Genomic DNA, 17,500 nt, shown 5'->3' with positions numbered 1-17,500 from the left:
CAAGGGGACTGGACCGTTCACTGACCACACCTATGGATCTTACAACGGTCACTACCTGTACATTGAAGGCTCAAACAGGAAGCAGAATGAGACAGCCAGGGTTATAAGGTAGATTTTTTGTGTAAGGCGCTTGTTCGAAAACTGTAGCAAACTTTGTACCCTTCGACAAGATGAAACAACTAACAAACACAATGAGGCATAAGAAAAAGAAAATTGACTGTTGTTGTCTTCTGTCAGCCGGCAAAAAAACGCCATCTTTTATTTACTCACTGTTTTCATTCTATCTTTCATGGACGAATAAAACAAGGGACCTAACTACAAAATATGAAAACAAAATCAAAAAGTCTCTCTCTCTATCTCTCTCTCTCTCTCACTCTCACTCTCTCTCTCTCTCACTCGCTCTCTCTCTCTCTCTTGCTCTCTCTCTCTCTCACTCTCTCTCGCTCTCTCTCTTGCTCGCTCTTTCTCTCTCTCGCTCTCTCTCTCGCTCGCTCTTTCTCTCTCTCGCTCTCTCTCTCTCGCTCTCTCTCTCTCTCGCTCTCTCTCTCACTCTCTCTTTCTCTCTCTCTTTCGCTCTCTCTCTCTCTTCTCTCTCTCTCTCTCTCTCTCTCTCTCTTCTCTCTCTCTCAATCTCTCGCTCTCTCTCTCTTCTCTCTCTCAATCTCTCGCTCTCTCTCTCTCAATCTCTCTCTCTCTCTCTCTCTTCTCTCTCTCTCTCTCTTCTCTCTCTATCTCTCTCTCGATTATCTACACCACTCTGGGGAAACGAGAAAGACCTGAACAAGTGTGTATGGAACACTGTCAGACAAAGCAAGAAGGGAAAAGACAAGAAAACAACATACCAAGAAATCAGTCTACCTCGAACGTCAGACCTCAAGATAAACAAAATGAGCTTTTATATAGCGCAATATCCACTAAACGTGCTCAAAGCGCTTTACAAGGGGTCCCTGGCCAACAGCAACATTTAACATAAAAACAAAAGCTAGAGGTGCCTAAATGAGCCAATAAAATGGAGATAAAAAATAAAGTGAGTAGATGTGACTCATATATAAGGGAACAACACAAAACAAACAACGTTTCGGCCCTTGGCCTTCGTCAGGAGACAGTAAACAAAAACACAAACAAATATGTAAATTTACAAAATATCACATTTTGTCAAATGTAATTTTGTAAATTTACATATTTGTGTGTGTTTTTGTTTACTGTCTCCTGACGAAGGCCAAGGGCCGAAACGTTGTTGGGTTTGTGTTGTTCCCTTATATATGAGTCACATCTACTCACTTTATTTTTTATCTCCAACATTTAACATGTAGGACGGGACATGACGCCTGTTAAGCGATATTACAATTTTTTCAGATAAAGACAACGCTGTTAACGGCCAGGCACTCATTTTACACCTGATTACGGTGAGAGAATGTGAGTAAAGAGCCATTTCCAAGGACTCAACTATGCACCGAGCGGGGCTCGAACCCAGCACCTTCCGATCCGAAAGCGACTGTCATACCACTCGTCCACATAGCCGCACAAAAAAAAAGAAAGCAAGAAAGGAAAATACCCAGAAAATCAGTCTACCTCGACTGGGGATCGAACCTTAGACCTTCTGATTACCGGTGAGACGTGCTGAGGTTCGATACCTACACAATGAAGACTGATTTTTGGGATGTTTTTTCCTCTTGTTTTTTCTGTATTACTTTCTCGTAAATTTGTTTTCTGATCTTTGTCTGACACTTGTGCCTGCTCCACATAAATATGTCACTTTGGTATTCGAGCCAAATGATCGACATGATAAATTCTATCTCTGTCGAAAAAGAAAGAAGTTATAATAGAGCCTTACAGCCATTTTTATCTCTGTTCTACATGTTAAGGGTTGCTGTTGGCTTGGGGCCCTTTAAAAGCTCTTTTTGCACATTATTGGTACATTTCATTATATCAGGTGGTCACAAATATACGCCCTTTGTCGGCTTGTATCTCTTGGATTGTTGAAATTCTTTCAATTAAAAAAAAAATCAATGGTCTAAGGGAAACAATCACTTTGATATTTCTATAGACATACATTTACGTAGTTATCTCTCTTTGACCAAAATTATAAGATCATAATATTCAACATGATGATGATGATGATGATGATATTATTATTATTATCTTTATCATCTGCTCCAGTCCTGTGTACACGTACGCCACGACATCAGAGCATTGCCTGAATTTCTACTATCACATGTACGGGTCTGACATCGGAACGCTGAACGTGTACGTGGTACCCAGTGGTACAGCCAGCAAACTGCCGTCCAACCCTCTATGGACAAGGTCCTATGACATGGGAAATAAATGGAGAAAAGGGCAGGTCACTCTAGAACTTTTGGGCAACTACCAGGTACGGAATTTTTGATAAACTCTCTCAATTAACCAGTAGATTTTTGACCAATCAAAACATTGCATTTGTGACACAACTTCACACGTGCTCGGACAAACATAGTTAGTTGTTTATAATCAATAACGTGAATGAAATCAACCTCTTTTTGATCATTGTTATTGTTTTTATACCGCCAAATGGGTGACTAGTTACCACACAAGTTTCTCGATCGTATTATAAACGTTTAAGTTTACACACATATTTCTGTGTTTGTTCTACTTATCAAGCGGTAGAACAGTGGGTATTTTACTTAGACATTTACCATCAATAGTAAAACCAGTGGAGGTCGCTGTATTTTACCAATCATTGCCATTGTTTACATGATGACGACTGTCCGAGAGGCGTGGTTATCTAGGTGTCAATACCGACCGTTTTCAAGACTTTTACAGAAATGTCTTACTGACTCAACACACAACATGAATTTTTGACAACAATGAAAACATGAGACACATAATATGTTGACTCCTTAGAACTCAATAATTTGTACTTCCATACACTGGAAAAACACATATTTTACAATTTGGACAGAAAACTCGCCCTCCAAATATCGATCGATATATAAGATCCTCATATTGGCAAAAACTCTCAAACCTGGGACTTCATGGTTGAGGTGGTGGTGGTGGAGGAGGTGGTGGTGATGCTGGTGGTGTTGATGATGACGATTTTATTGAAAACGATGATGACGATGAAGATGATACTGTAAATGTTGGTGCCATATTCATCCACAGCTTGTGTTTGAAGGTGTAGTGGGTGATGGTTACCGTAGTGATATCGCCATTGATGATATTCTCATCAAGAAAGGAGCCTGCCCAAGTACCTGTAAGACTTTCTGATTCTCCCCCACCCCCCCCCCCCGTCTCTCTCCATCTCTCTCTCTCTCTCTCTCTCTCTCTCTCTCTCTCTCTCTCTCTCTCTCTCTCTCTCTCTCTCTTCTCTCTTCTCTTCTCTTCTCTTCTCTATATTTCACTATCTCTCTCTAGTTATCTCTCTTTCTTTCATTCTATCTATCTATCTATCTATCTATCTATCTATCTATCTATCTATCTATCTATCTGTCTGTCTATCTATCTATATATCTTCTCCCTCTCTCGTTTTACTCTCTCTCTCTCTCTCTCTCTCTCTCTCTCTCTCTCTATATATATATATATATATATATATATATATATTATATATGTATATATATATATATATAAATGTGTGCTCGTATGTGTGTGTTGTGTGCGTGCCTGTGTGCGTGTGTGTGTGTGTGTGTGTGTGTGTGTAAATATGTGGTTTTGTCAATTATCAATGGGTACTAGTAAAAAAGTGTCATCTAAAGGGACATGTCATAGATATTATTTTTTTTTCTATTAAGTAAGGCTTAAATATGCTCTTACCGAATGCTAGATATAAACTAGATATTTGATAGTTCTAAGTTGACGTCACTCGGGTCTTTGTTATTGTTTTTTGCCATCCGTGTTTATGAGTAGTTCTCACTAAACCGTGTTAACCAGATAATATACGTTCATGGTTGCACACAGTTTTGTGTGTTGGTCGGTTATACTTCCGGATGGCAATGTTATGAGCTTCTTAGCCAAGCGCATACTATCTATAGATAGAATCAAGTTGACGTCACTCAGCTCTTTGTTATTGTTTTTAGACAGCCATTTTGGTGATTATAATTAAGTAGATGATATCAACCAGACTATAAACGTTGTCGCTTATACATAGTGTGCGCTTGGCTAAGGAGTTCATAACATTGCCATCCAGAAGTATAACGGACCAACACACAAAACTGTGTGTATCCATGAACGTTTATAGTCAGGCTAATGCAGTTCAGTGAGCATTACTCATAAACGCGGAAGGCAAAAAACAATAACAAAGACCTGAGTGACGTCATCTTTGAACTATCTATACATAGTTTTGTGTGTTGATGTTATGTTAGAGGTAGAATCATAGCCATCGTTAACTCATAGCCTGACACTGACCAAAAAATGACGTCAAAATGCCAGTCTTTGGCCACAAAAGAAAACAAATCGTGAGTTGTATTCAATAGTTCAACCAATGGAATAACTTGTTTCCATGAGCACTACTAACGACAACTCACTAGGCGGTGCAAAAACCGAATAATGACGTCACAATGCCAGTCTTTTTGAATTTCAGTGTCAGGCTATAGATAGTTCGAAGATGACGTCACTCAAGCATTTGTTATTGTATTTTGCCATCCGCGTTTGTGAGTGGTTCTCACTAAACTGTATCAACCACACTATAAAAGTTCATGGTTACACACAGTTTTCTGTGTTGGTCCGTTAAACTTCCGGATGGCAATGTTATGAGTTTCTTAGCCAAGCACATACTATCTATAACTTAACGATGGCTACGATAGAATGCGCTTGGCTAAGAGGCTCACAACATTGCCATTCGGAAATATAACGGACCAACACACAAAACTATGTGTAACCATGAACTTTTATAGTCTGGTCAATACAATTATGTGAGAATTACTCATATTCATGGATGGCAAAAAAAAACAATAACAAAGACCCGAGTGACGTCTACTTCATTCTATCTATACCCGGTTGGTGGATGTTGTAAGTATTTTACCTAAATACACATCATCAGTCAACACATCATTAAGTGTTGTGTTTTGTTTTGTTTTTTTTTTCATTTCAGTGCAATGTCAATTCACCAATGACCTGTGCTTGTGGCAAAACGTGAAAGATGGAACGGATCAGTTTGACTGGATCAGAAACCACGGACCGACGCCATCTTACTATACTGGTGAACATTTTTGTCCATAGGGTTCACAGTCGTGACGTCACTTCCCTCGTAATGACGCATAGTAACTAAATCTAAACTATCGTAACAATGGCGGACGCCATTATCTCCGTCACCGCCCTTATGAAATACTTCTCCGACAAGCATAAAAGGGTATCCAGAGGAAATCTGATCATATTTTGACTTTTATACATTCTGATCACATGACCTGTGAAAAAGTTCTAGCCAGCATGAAGAATAAAAAGTACCGATTTTCTTTGTTTAGAACCAATCTGCTGGTTGCTGGGCGGACGTGACATCAGACTATTGATTCCTATTCACGATTTCTCTTTATTTTTAAAGCGATACAAAGCTGCTAGAAGCTGTGAACTGTCAAAAATAACAAACAAAAATTCAAAATGACACCTAGGTGTACATATTTGTAGGTCTGATAACAAAACACAATTCTGGGCTGGTTTCAACGTTGTTGTAATGAACATTATTCCAGCCCTCTCCCTAAATAGTAACGCGTAATGATATCAAGTTTACAATTATTATTTGTGACGTCAGATTATCAAACGTTGAATTTCACTAAAATTAGATTTTTGAAAAAAAAAGAAGTATCTTTTAAATATTTTGAAAATGTCTTTTATTCAGAGATGACGAAATCGAAATGGATTGAGGAGTAGAATATTAAAGATTTCTTAGACTCTTGGGTTTTGAAATTCGAACTTTGTTCCCAACGCGCACTCGCAAGCTGGTGCAGCGGTAAGGAACACTTCCGGATTCCAAAAAAGGAAGGGAAGAGTTTAAGAATCGTATAATATCTTTCTTTTTTTTTTTTTTTTTGAGAGTATTTCGATTAGAGCAACGAGCCCATAACAATTTGGATGATCAGACCTGCAAATATGTACACGTTGCTTGAGATCCTTTGTAAAAGACTTTCAGCCCATTGAGTGGATATCGCATGACCACAATTGCCCCAAAAGCAGGCTCAAATCAAGAAAAAGCTTCCTCATAGTAGAGAGCCTTCACCCAGACCACTCAGCATTCTTCCGCCTGGACAAATGGGTAGAATGGGACAAGACAGCAAACGATGCCCTCCAGCCCCCAACAGAAAAGCTCCCAGCAGGCACAGACCTCAAAAGAAAAGAATGGGTGGCGCTGAACAGAGCTAGAGCAAAGGTGGGAAACACCGCCACCAACCTCTTTAAATGGAAAATCTCACCGGGCACTGAATGCCCATGCGGTCACCCCAGACAGACCATGGACCACATCCTGTCCGAATGCTCGCTGGGACCTCACTGCACCAATGCTGACCTGAGGGAATGCAACCAGACTGCCCGGGACTGGCTGACTCACTGGCGCGACAAGATATGATGATGATGTTGAGTGGATATCGCATGATATAAAAGCTCAAGTTTGTTTTTCTTTAATTCAAATTGAAACAATTTTATATGACCTTTCCATGTTCTTTTATTATCATTGCCCATGCAGCAAAAGTGACCAAAATAACCTGCATCATGAAAAGTGCTCACTGCATTAAAATTTCTCAAAACCAACTCGTCATTACAATATTTTATCATCTTGTCATTTATATGAGGGGAGACAATCACATATATATCTTTTAATTCTTTACTTTCATTTTCGTTTTTCAAGTTCAAAACTACTTCTTCATTTTGTATCCCATTTTTTTTTTGCTTTTCTGTTAATCATCATTATCACCACCACCACCACCACCACCACCACCACCACCATGATCATCATCATCATCATCATCATCATCATCATCATCATCATCATCATCATCATCATCATCATCATCATCACCACCACCACCATCATCATCATCATCATCATCATCATCATCACCATCACCACCACCACCACCACCACCACCACCACCATGATCATCATCATCATCATCATCATCATCATCATCATCATCATCATCACCATCACCACCACCACCACCATCATCATCATCATCATCATCATCATCATCATCATCATCATCATCATCATCACCATCACCACCACCACCACCACCACCACCACCATGATCATCATCATCATCATCATCATCATCATCATCATCATCATCATCATCATCACCATCATCACCATCATCATCATCATCATCATCATCATCATCATCACCATCATCATCATCATCATCATCATCATCATCATCATCATCATCATCACCATCACCACCACCACCATCACCACCATCATCATCATCACCACCACCACCATCACCACCACCACCATCACCACCATCACCACCACCTCCACCACCGCCATCATCATCATCATCATCACCATCATCATCATCATCGTCATCATCATCACTATAACCACCCTCCAACGTCCACCAATCCCCAGGACCAACCAATGACCACACCAGCGATAACATCAAAGGCTACTACGCTTACATAGAGAGTGGAAGCCCCAGAAAACCAGGAGACAGGGCCAGACTCACTAGTCAGGTAGGACACACACACAAACATACACACAAACACACACATACACAAGCAAACGCATTTGTGAAATCATTCCACAAAACTACTCATTCCGCAATTTCATATTCACTACTGAAAATGCCACATTTTAGTCACAGAGGAGACATTTGTGTATAATATAACCCAGTTAGTGTTACATTTTTTAAAGAATAAATAATACATATTACCAAGTAATATTTTGTAACTTATAATAAAATACAATGTTGCCCTTTTAAGAATAAGGAATAAATATTACCATGTAATATTTTATAACTTATAGCACAGCACAATTAATGTTATCTCTACTAACTCTCTTCTTCCCAACCCAGGTATTGCAAGGTGTGACAAACACAGACTACTGCCTACACTTCTGGTACCACATGTATGGAACAGACCTGGGAACTCTTCGGGTGTCCGTTCAGAACAATGCCAGCAATGACGTCATTGCCACAGAGGCGATTGTATGGGAACTGACCGGTCAGACTGGCAACCAGTGGATGCCAGCACAAGTCAGCATAGATAAGATTTACACCAAGAAACCATTCTCTGTAAGTCAGCAAAGATAAGATTTACACCAAGAAACCTTTCTCTGTAAGTCAGCATAGATAAGATTTACACCAAGAAACCATTCTCTGTAAGTTTAGTAGATAAGATTTACACCAAGAAACCATATTCTGTAAGTCAGCATAGATAATATTTACACCAAGAAACCATTCTCTGTAAGTTTAGTAGATAAGATTTACACCAAGAAACCATATTCTGTAAGTCAGCATAGATAAGATTTACACCAAGAAACCTTTCTCTATAAGTCAGCATAGATAAGATTGACACCAAGAAACCTTTCTCTGTAAGTCAGCATAGATAAGATTGACACCAAGAAACCTTTCTCTGTAAGTCAACATAGATAAGATTGACACCAAGAAACCTTTCTCTGTAAGTCAACATAGATGAGATTGACACCAAGAAACCTTTCTCTATAAGTCAACATAGATAAGATTGACACCAAGAAACCTTTCTCTGTAAGTCAGCATAGATAAGATTGACACCAAGAAACCTTTCTCTATAAGTTTGATGGATAAATTTTACACAAAAAAAGCTTGTTTGAAAAATAAAGGCCAAATGGTTGAATTGAATTTTAAATTCAGTTTAACCATAAAGACTTTAAAGATCGTTAGAGAAAGTAATAAGTCCGAAGGAGAGAATGAGAGACAGAAAGAAGAACGACACACAAACACACACACACACACACACACACAGAGAGAGAGAGAGAGAGAGAGAGAGAGAAGAAGAGAAAGATAGAAATAAGAGATCTAAGAAGAGAGAGAGAGAGAGAGAGAGAGAGAGAGAGAGAGAGAGAGAGAGAGAAAGAGAGAATAATTTTCCATTTTTGATACAAATGATGTTTTTATCCCATCTCGATATACTCCATATTCCATACCAGTTGTTGATAGATGGCGTTGTCGGTAAAGGATATCGAGGAGACATCGCCATTGACGATACCAGTATCGATCCCATTAAATGTACAACAAAACCAGATTATGCCCAGCCATCAGATGGTATGTGAAATATCCCTGCATTATCCAGTCTATTCTGAATATGTCAATTGCATGAATTATATTTATAGTCATCACAATCATTATCATAGTCATCAACATTATCATCATCATCATCATCATCATCATCATCATCATCATCATCATCATCATCATCATCATCATCTTTAAGCACGTTTAGCGAATATTTTGCTCTATAAAAGCTCAAGTTATCTCTCCCATTTCTTATCTCCCTTGGAAGGTCTAGGATCAGCCGACTGTAACTTTGACATTGTTATCTCCCATTTCTTATCTCCCTTAGAAGGTCTAGGATCAGCTGACTGTAACTTTGACATTGTTATCTCCCATTTCTTATCTCCCTTGGAAGGTCTAGGATCAGCCGACTGTAACTTTGACATTGTTATCTCCCATTTCTTATCTCCCTTGGAAGGTCTAGGATCAGCCGACTGTAACTTTGACATTGTTATCTCCCATTTCTTATCTCCCTTGGAAGGTCTAGGATCAGCCGACTGTAACTTTGACATTGTTATCTCTCCCATTTCTTATCTCCCTTGGAAGGTCTAGGATCAGCCGACTGTAACTTTGACATTGTTATCTCTCCCATTTCTTATCTCCCTTGGAAGGTCTAGGATCAGCCGACTGTAACTTTGACATTGTTATCTCTCCCATTTCTTATCTCACTTGGAAGGTCTAGGATCAGCCGACTGTAACTTTGACATTATTATCTCTCCCATTTCTTATCTCCCTTGGAAGGTCTAGGATCAGCCGACTATAACTTTGACATTGTTATCTCTCCCATTTCTTATCTCCCTTGGAAGGTTTAGGATCAGCCGACTGTAACTTTGACATTGTTATCTCTCCCATTTCTTATCTCCCTTGGAAGGTCTAGGATCAGCTGACTGTAACTTTGACAGTGGGACCTCGACATGTCAGTGGACCCAGAGCACCAGCGACAAGGCGGCCTGGGTATCCAGTGGTGTCCAGGGGACCACATCTCTCTTCACCAGGGACCACAGTGGGCAAGGTTAGTACTTCTTCTTCTTCTTCTTCTAGGTTCCATGCCTGGTCCAGGCTTCGGATACTGCATGAATTATCTCTCTCCATTCCTCCCTGTCTCTTGCTTTTTCAAACAGCTCTTGGATTGTTAGGTTGGTGAAGCCCTTCAGTTGGTCTATGAGTGTTTTTCTTTGTCTCCCCCGGGCGCGTTTACCAGGTATTTTTCCACAACTTGCCAGGTATTCATTCTTATCTTTCCTTACTATGTGTCCGAAAAAGGATAGTTGTCGATCCACTATTAAGGGCATTAGTTTCCTTTGTTGGTATGTTTGTTTTAGCACTTCTTCGTTCGTTTTGTGTGCGGTATACGATATTCTCTGCATCCTTCTCAAGCACCACATTTCAAAAGCTTCAATGTTCTTTTGTGTTTCTGCATTTGTAGTCCAGCTTTCGCATCCGTAGAACAAGATTGGCCACACGTAGCACTTCAAGACTCGGAATCTAATCCCGAACGACATCTGTTTGTTTTTCAAAATGTTTCCCAGGTCCATGAAGGCTTGTTTGGCTTGAGTTATTCTTGCTCGTATGTCTCGGTTACATCTTCCATCTGTTGTCACTATTGAACCTAGGTATTTAAAAGGTTAGTACAGGGGTCGCAATTTTGTCTTTCATTCCTCATCTCTCTCTCTCTCTCTCTCTCTCTCTCTCTCTCTCTCTCTCTCTCTCTCTCTCTCTCTCTCTCTCTCTCTCTCTCTTCCTCTCTCTATCTCTCTCTCTTTCTCTGTCCCTCTCTCTCTCTCTATCTCTTTCTCTCTCTCTTTCTCTCTCTCTCTCTCATTCACTCTCTAATTCTCTCTTATTCTATCTATCTATTGCTCTCTCTCTCTCTCTCTATATATATATATATATATATATATATATATATATATATAGGGAGAGAGAGAGAAAGAGAGAGAGAGAGAGAGAGAAAGAGAGAGGGATAGAGAAAGAGAGAGAGAGGGGGATAGAGAAAGAGAGAGAGAAAACAATTAAACTTTGTGAAGGGCATTGTAGTCTTTCAGAGCCATGTGTCCCTTTGAGTCGCAGTTCATTTCGATTACTATAGAGTGAAACAGACACTATAATTAATTGCTACCCTTTGGATAGGACGCTGAAAGAAGGAACAGAAACGCGACCTTTTCTATTTCATACTTAGGACTTAACCATCTTGCTATTGATCAACTCAAATTCACATAATATGATATGCAAAGGGGCATAATCAATATAAACATTCAGATATATACAGTAAAGAGTAAATCATGGATTGTATCCCTTCCAACCATTTCACTTGGATTCAACAGTCCGATGTCACGTCCGCCCAGCAACTAGCAGCGTGGTTCTAAACAAAGAAAATCGGTACTTTATATTATTCATGCTGGCTAGAACTTTTTTCACATGTCATGTGATCGGAATGTATAAAAGTCAATACATGATCAGATTTATTATGTTTTATTCTCTCTGGATACACTTTTATGCACGTCGGAGAAATATTTCATAAGGGCGTCCGCCATTGTTCCAATAGTTTAGAACCAGTTACTAAGTTACTGTGCGTGATTATGAGGGAAATGACGTCATGACTGTTGAAGGCTATTCACATAATATGAAATACAAAGGGGCATAATCAATATAAACATTCAGATATACAAAGTAAAGAGTAAATCCTGGATTGTCTCCCTTCTAATCAGTCCAATCCTGACAATAAATCTGACCTACCATTTCAGGTAATTACGTGTACATAGCCAGGTCCCAGCCCGGGAATCAGGCCATCTTGATTTCACCTACCCTGCCTCCAACCAAAGGACTCAGTTGCTTTAGCTTCTGGTAAAATATCATCATCGTCATCATTCTCATCACCATCATCGCCACCACCACCATCATCATCATCATCATCATCATCATCATCATCATCATCATCATCATCATCATCACCATCATCATCATCATCATCATCATCATCATCATCATGTGTTTTTCCAGAGTACGACAGTATTGTGGAGCGCACATTGAACAAAAATGAAACTGATAAATCCGCTCTATATATTTTTGGTTAATGCCTAAAACGAATATACACAAGTAAATATAACAGCTTCAAAAGATAATTCCAAACTTAAAACTGGGCGTTATGGGCTGAACGTCCTTCATCAGCCAGCAACATAAACAGTTAAAACTTTAATACTTCAATTATAAGAAAAAGTTAATATTTGTCTGGCTGGTTGGGAAAACCCGGAAAGATGCAAAAATGTCATAAATTGAGTTATGTATACAGTGGTGTAGACCACATCTTTCTGATCATTTACCACTTTACATTTTTCTTTCTATGTCTATTAGAACCCAAGTTATGATTTTTTTCTGAATAAAAATTTGTTGCTATGGGATTATGGCTCATATCTCGAATCGAAGCTTGCCGCATCATCCCGGGTTTTCTCAGACAGCCTTAGATTATTTGTTGTTTATTTGTCCCTGCCAGGTACTACCTGTCGGATAGTTCATCGTCCGTGATGCTTCTGTCAAACATCGGAGGTTCCACAGGACTGTTGTACCAGAGTCAATTCGTTTCTAGAAGGGTCTGGAAAAAGGCCTCAGTGACAATCGAAAGTCAGGACAACTACAAGGTATTGAACCTGAGACTTCGTTAGGATAGGAAGACGCCAGTAGAGTTAGATAAATAAATTTTAAAAAATAAAATTCCCTTTAATCATCCCCAAGAGGAAATTTGTCTTTAGGGTCTATTCCAACGTTTATGTCTATCTCCTTCTTCGATCTTCATCTTCAAGCGGTAACATTTCTATTCTCTATAATGTTATGACAGAATTGTATTTTTAATAACCCCTATGTTTACTGGTTTTAAACAATCACAACAAATTAATCCAACTCATTCTACAATTTTAATGTATCTATTTTTATCCCTGTTCCGTTTCATTGTATTTCTATAATATATATATATAATTATATATATATAAATATATATATGGAATATATTGCTAATATTTGTGTGTCATGATTTCATGTTCCTTTTTATTCTCGAGATTTTATTGTAAATCGCATAGAGTCTCCAAGGGAATATGCACATATAGCGCAATTTATTATTATTATTATTATTATTATAATTATATTATTAGATATATTATTAATTATTATTATTATTATTATTATTATTATAAGTAACAATTATAAATGTGACCTTCAAACCTTGACCTTTTCCCCAGCTTTATCTGCAAGGCCTGAGAGGTCAGAACAGTGACATTGGCCTTGACGACATCAAGCTGACCGCTGGTCAATGTGTCCGGCCAGGTACGTATCAGCATTATACTAACATCACCTACTATTTTTACATAATTGAGTTTGAGAAACAAAAATAATAAAAAAAATAAATATCAACGTTTATCTGGTTTTTTAAGTTTTGTATTTATGTTTTCATATGTTGTTTGTTGCTGAAGAAGTGTTTTGAGCCCGAAACGGTTCCATGCTTGGCGTTTTATTCTTGTTATATTCATTTTTGTGTGTTACTGTTTACAGGGTGGAGGGGACCCGATATTTCAGTTGATAGAGCACTCGCTTCACACGCAAAGGGACTGTGATCCATCCCGGGTGAAGTCGAGATTTTTTTCTGACCCCCCCCCCCCCCATCCCCTGTCCACCCTGCAGTGATTGGGTAGTTGGGTCTGTTAGATCTGGTGGAAAGTGCTTTGAGATAGACTATTGTCCTGTCAAAAGGGTAGCAATCAATTGCTATTGTCCGTTCCACGCTACAAAAACCGGGATAAACTCCGGCTCCATGGGCCCGGTGGCTCTGAAGGACTTTTTACAGTCCATGGGGGGGGGGGGGAGCAACATGGGTCAGAGGTACTACGGTCTTTGCTTCGTACCCGAAAGGTACCGAGTTCGATCCCACCACCGCGCTGTGTGGCCTGACTGCCGCAAATTGACGCCTGGGTTATTTCAGTATTTCCTTGGAATAGACCCTGAGACAAATTTCCCCTATGAGATGAATAAAGGGAATTTTATTTATTTTTTAAAAAATTGTTTTATCAGCTTAGCATCCCATGGTTGCATCAACATCATAATTGGATTCATCTTAACAACGCCACAACCACATCATCTCATTCATCTGTAGTGTTTCATTCATCCTCTTTGTTAATAAAGGGGAAACCCGAAACGTCCATTCTATCTGCTTTCCTACTTAAATTGAAGCTTACATTCAATTTCACATTCTCCCAGAACTCCAACACCAACTTTGATGATATTTGGATTAATGTTTGTATTTATTTCATGATTTGATTATCCCAGGGATTTGTGGCTTTGAGACAGATTGGTGTGGCTATACACAGGCATCGGATGACGATTTTGACTGGACTCGAACCAAATACTCTACGGCTAGCGTCAAGACTGGACCGTCCAGTGACCACACTCTGGGCTCATCTGGAGGTCAGGACTCTAGAAAAACACATTTGATTCATTTTGGACAGAGAGAGAGAGAGAGGGGGGAGGGAGGGAGAGGGGGGAGGGAGGGAGGGAGAGGGAGAGAGATAATGGGAACAAAGGGAGGGAGAGAGGTTTGAAAGGGGGGGGGGAGTGAAAAAGAAAGTATGAGGGGGATGCAAAAGAGGGGCATATATATATATATATATATATATATATATATATATATATATATAATATTAATATATACACATATATATATATATATATATAGAGAGAGAGAGAGAGAAAGAGAGAGAGAGAGATAGGGAGGGAGGGAGGGCGGGGTGGTGGAGTGAAAGCAGAGAGAGAGAGAGAGAGAGAGAGAGAGAGAGAGAGAGAGGGAGAGAGAGAGATAAAGAATAGAGATAGATTAATAGACAGGTAGATGGATAGATAGAGTGAGGTGAAGAAAAAAGAGAGAGGAGAATTCGAAGAAAGATGAAGTCAAAGGAGATAGAGACAGAGAGAGAGAGACAAAAAAATAGAGTGAGAGAGACATAGAGAGAGAGAAAGTGAGAGACAGAGGGAGACCAAAAATAGAGTAAGAGAGAGAAAGAGAGAGAGAGAAAAAATAGAGTGGGATAGACATAGAGAGAGAGAGAGAATGTGAGAGAGACACAGAGAGAGAGAGCAAAAATAGTGTAAGAGAGACTGAGAGAGATAGATAGATAGATAGATAGAGAGAGAGAGAGAGAGAGAGAGGCATAGAGAGAGAGACTATATTGAATGATAATTGATTTCTATACATAATAATACCAATTGTTGTACATTTCCCATCCAAATAGGATATTACGTGTACTCCGAGGCATCCCTGCCCCAACACCCAGGAGACAAGGCTAGAATTATCTCCCCTGTCATCCCCGGCGGCGGCTCCCAGTGTCTCCATTTCTACTACCACATGTACGGGGCGGGCATGGGATATCTGGTCGTCTATCTCAAGGACGCGCACAGCACCGTCAAGGGGGACAAGGGCAAGGAGGTCTGGTCCATGCACAGTAACCGCGGGGACCGGTGGGTCCTGGGAGAAGCTCCCATCAAGAACATGCCCCATTCCTACCAGGTCAGAGTTCATCATTTGTCTTTGTGAAGACCAGCTCGAAATGGTATTCTGTCAGAGCGACGTCAACATGTTTACAGTTCTGATAACTGAACGCATTTATGGCTTCGTTTTAACATGGTCGTAATGGAGAATATTTTCCGTTGGTTTTAGACGACGTGTACATATATTATTCAGGTCTGACATCCGAACCTACTTATGGGCCTAGATAAACATTGTTGTAATGGACAATATTTTGCGTCATTTTTTTAGATTTCCATTACAACAATGAGCCCGTAAGGAATTGGGTTGTCAGACCTGCAAATAAATACATTTTGGTTTAAGAATAAATCCATTACAACAAAGAGACCGTAACAAGTCGGGTTATCAGACCTATAAATATGTACACGTCGTGTCAGAATAAACCAGATGGCAAATGTTAGTTTTCGTCAGTTTAAGAAATTATAAATATTCATTCAACTCAACAAATCACAAAAACGGAACCCAAGACTTCTGGTTTTGACGTATGCTTGAACTTTATTAGTTACATAATTTGTCATTGTTGCAAACGAAGAACTTAAGGAGCAGACACCGGTGTAAGATAAAAAAAAAATGAACAAGTGTGTATGAAAGGTGCCAAAGAAATAAGGAAAAATACAAGAAAAAGAAACATCCCAAAAAATCAGTCGAACTCGACTGGGGATCGAACCTCAGACCTTTCATACACACTAGTTCAGTTTGGTTCTTTTAATAAAAGCTCACGTTTTTTGGGGGAGTTTTTTTGTTTTTTTGTTTGTTTTTTTTTTTTTTTTTGCTCTGTTTTGTATTGTTTAGTATTTTTAGTTTGTTTGTTTTTATGTTATATGAAATGAGATGATAATAAAATACTCCACTGTGTTCTTCAGATCATCTTTGAGAGCACCATTGGCCAGAATTACTCTAGTGACGTCGCCCTTGACGACATTCAGCTCTTACCCAATGACTGCCCTCCGCCTGGGTCATGTGACTTTGAGAATGGCCTGTGTACCTACCTCAACAAGCTGGGGTCACCCGTCAGCTGGATTGTGACTGGCGCCAACGAACAGACTTCCGGTGGACCTCCGCTTGACCACACCAGCAACTCTGCCGAAGGTATTTTTCTAATTTCTGTTTCTTGTTACCTACCATCACGAAAGGGTGTTGTGTTTAGGTGTAACTAGATGCACAAAAAGTGATTTAAAATAAAATATAATTCCCTTTATTCATCCCATAGGGAAAATTTGTCTCTAGGGTCTATTCCAAGGAAAGGCTGGAATAACCCAGGCGTTAGTCGCAGTGCAGCGCCGCAAATTGAGCTAGGACTCAAGGCCATACAGCGAAGCGGGGGGTGATCGAACTCGTTACCTTTCGGCTACGAAGCAAATACCGTACCGCTGAGCCATGCTGCCTCACGCTGCTGTTACATGTTCCCCACCATCACGAAAGGGTGTTATTTTTGGGTGTAGCTAGATGCGCAAAAAAGTGATTTGAAATCAAAATTACGTAAATAAAATGAGCTTTTATAAGGCGCATTATCTATTAAACATGCTCAAAGCACTTTACAAGAGGTCAATAGCCAGCAGCAACACATAACATGTCAGGCAATATTACACATTTTTTTCCGACAGAGACAACGCTGTCAACAGCCAGGTACTTATTTTACACCTGAGTAGAGAGTCTTTTCCAAGGACTCAACTATGCAGGCTTAGAATGGGATTTAAACCCAGGAGCTTTCGACAGTGGATGT

At 39.5% G+C, this 17,500-nt stretch overlaps 1 protein-coding gene across 1 annotated transcript in view; it reads left to right on the top strand.

Annotated features, from left to right (window-relative positions):
- The window catches only part of LOC144979059 (MAM and LDL-receptor class A domain-containing protein 2-like), a 269,405-nt gene that overhangs the window by 167,453 nt on the left and 84,452 nt on the right, over positions 1–17,500 (top strand). Inside the window, 14 exon segments of the mRNA XM_078925674.1 lie at positions 1–108; positions 2,161–2,371; positions 3,139–3,229; positions 5,063–5,170; positions 7,535–7,638; positions 7,980–8,198; positions 9,092–9,206; positions 10,087–10,227; positions 11,960–12,059; positions 12,706–12,850; positions 13,445–13,529; positions 14,526–14,663; positions 15,485–15,759; positions 16,641–16,866. The exon segment at positions 1–108 is cut by the window's left edge and continues 115 nt beyond it. Coding sequence (XP_078781800.1) covers positions 1–108; positions 2,161–2,371; positions 3,139–3,229; positions 5,063–5,170; positions 7,535–7,638; positions 7,980–8,198; positions 9,092–9,206; positions 10,087–10,227; positions 11,960–12,059; positions 12,706–12,850; positions 13,445–13,529; positions 14,526–14,663; positions 15,485–15,759; positions 16,641–16,866 — 2,066 coding nt within the window.

Source organism: Berghia stephanieae, chromosome 8 (genome assembly GCF_034508935.2).
Source record: "Berghia stephanieae isolate SIO BIC M18660-M18661 chromosome 8, UCSD_Bste_1.3, whole genome shotgun sequence".
Classification (NCBI taxonomy): Eukaryota; Metazoa; Mollusca; class Gastropoda; order Nudibranchia; family Aeolidiidae; genus Berghia; species Berghia stephanieae.
The sequence above is the reverse complement of the archived record's forward strand: the minus strand, read 5'-3'. Positions and strand labels throughout refer to the sequence as shown.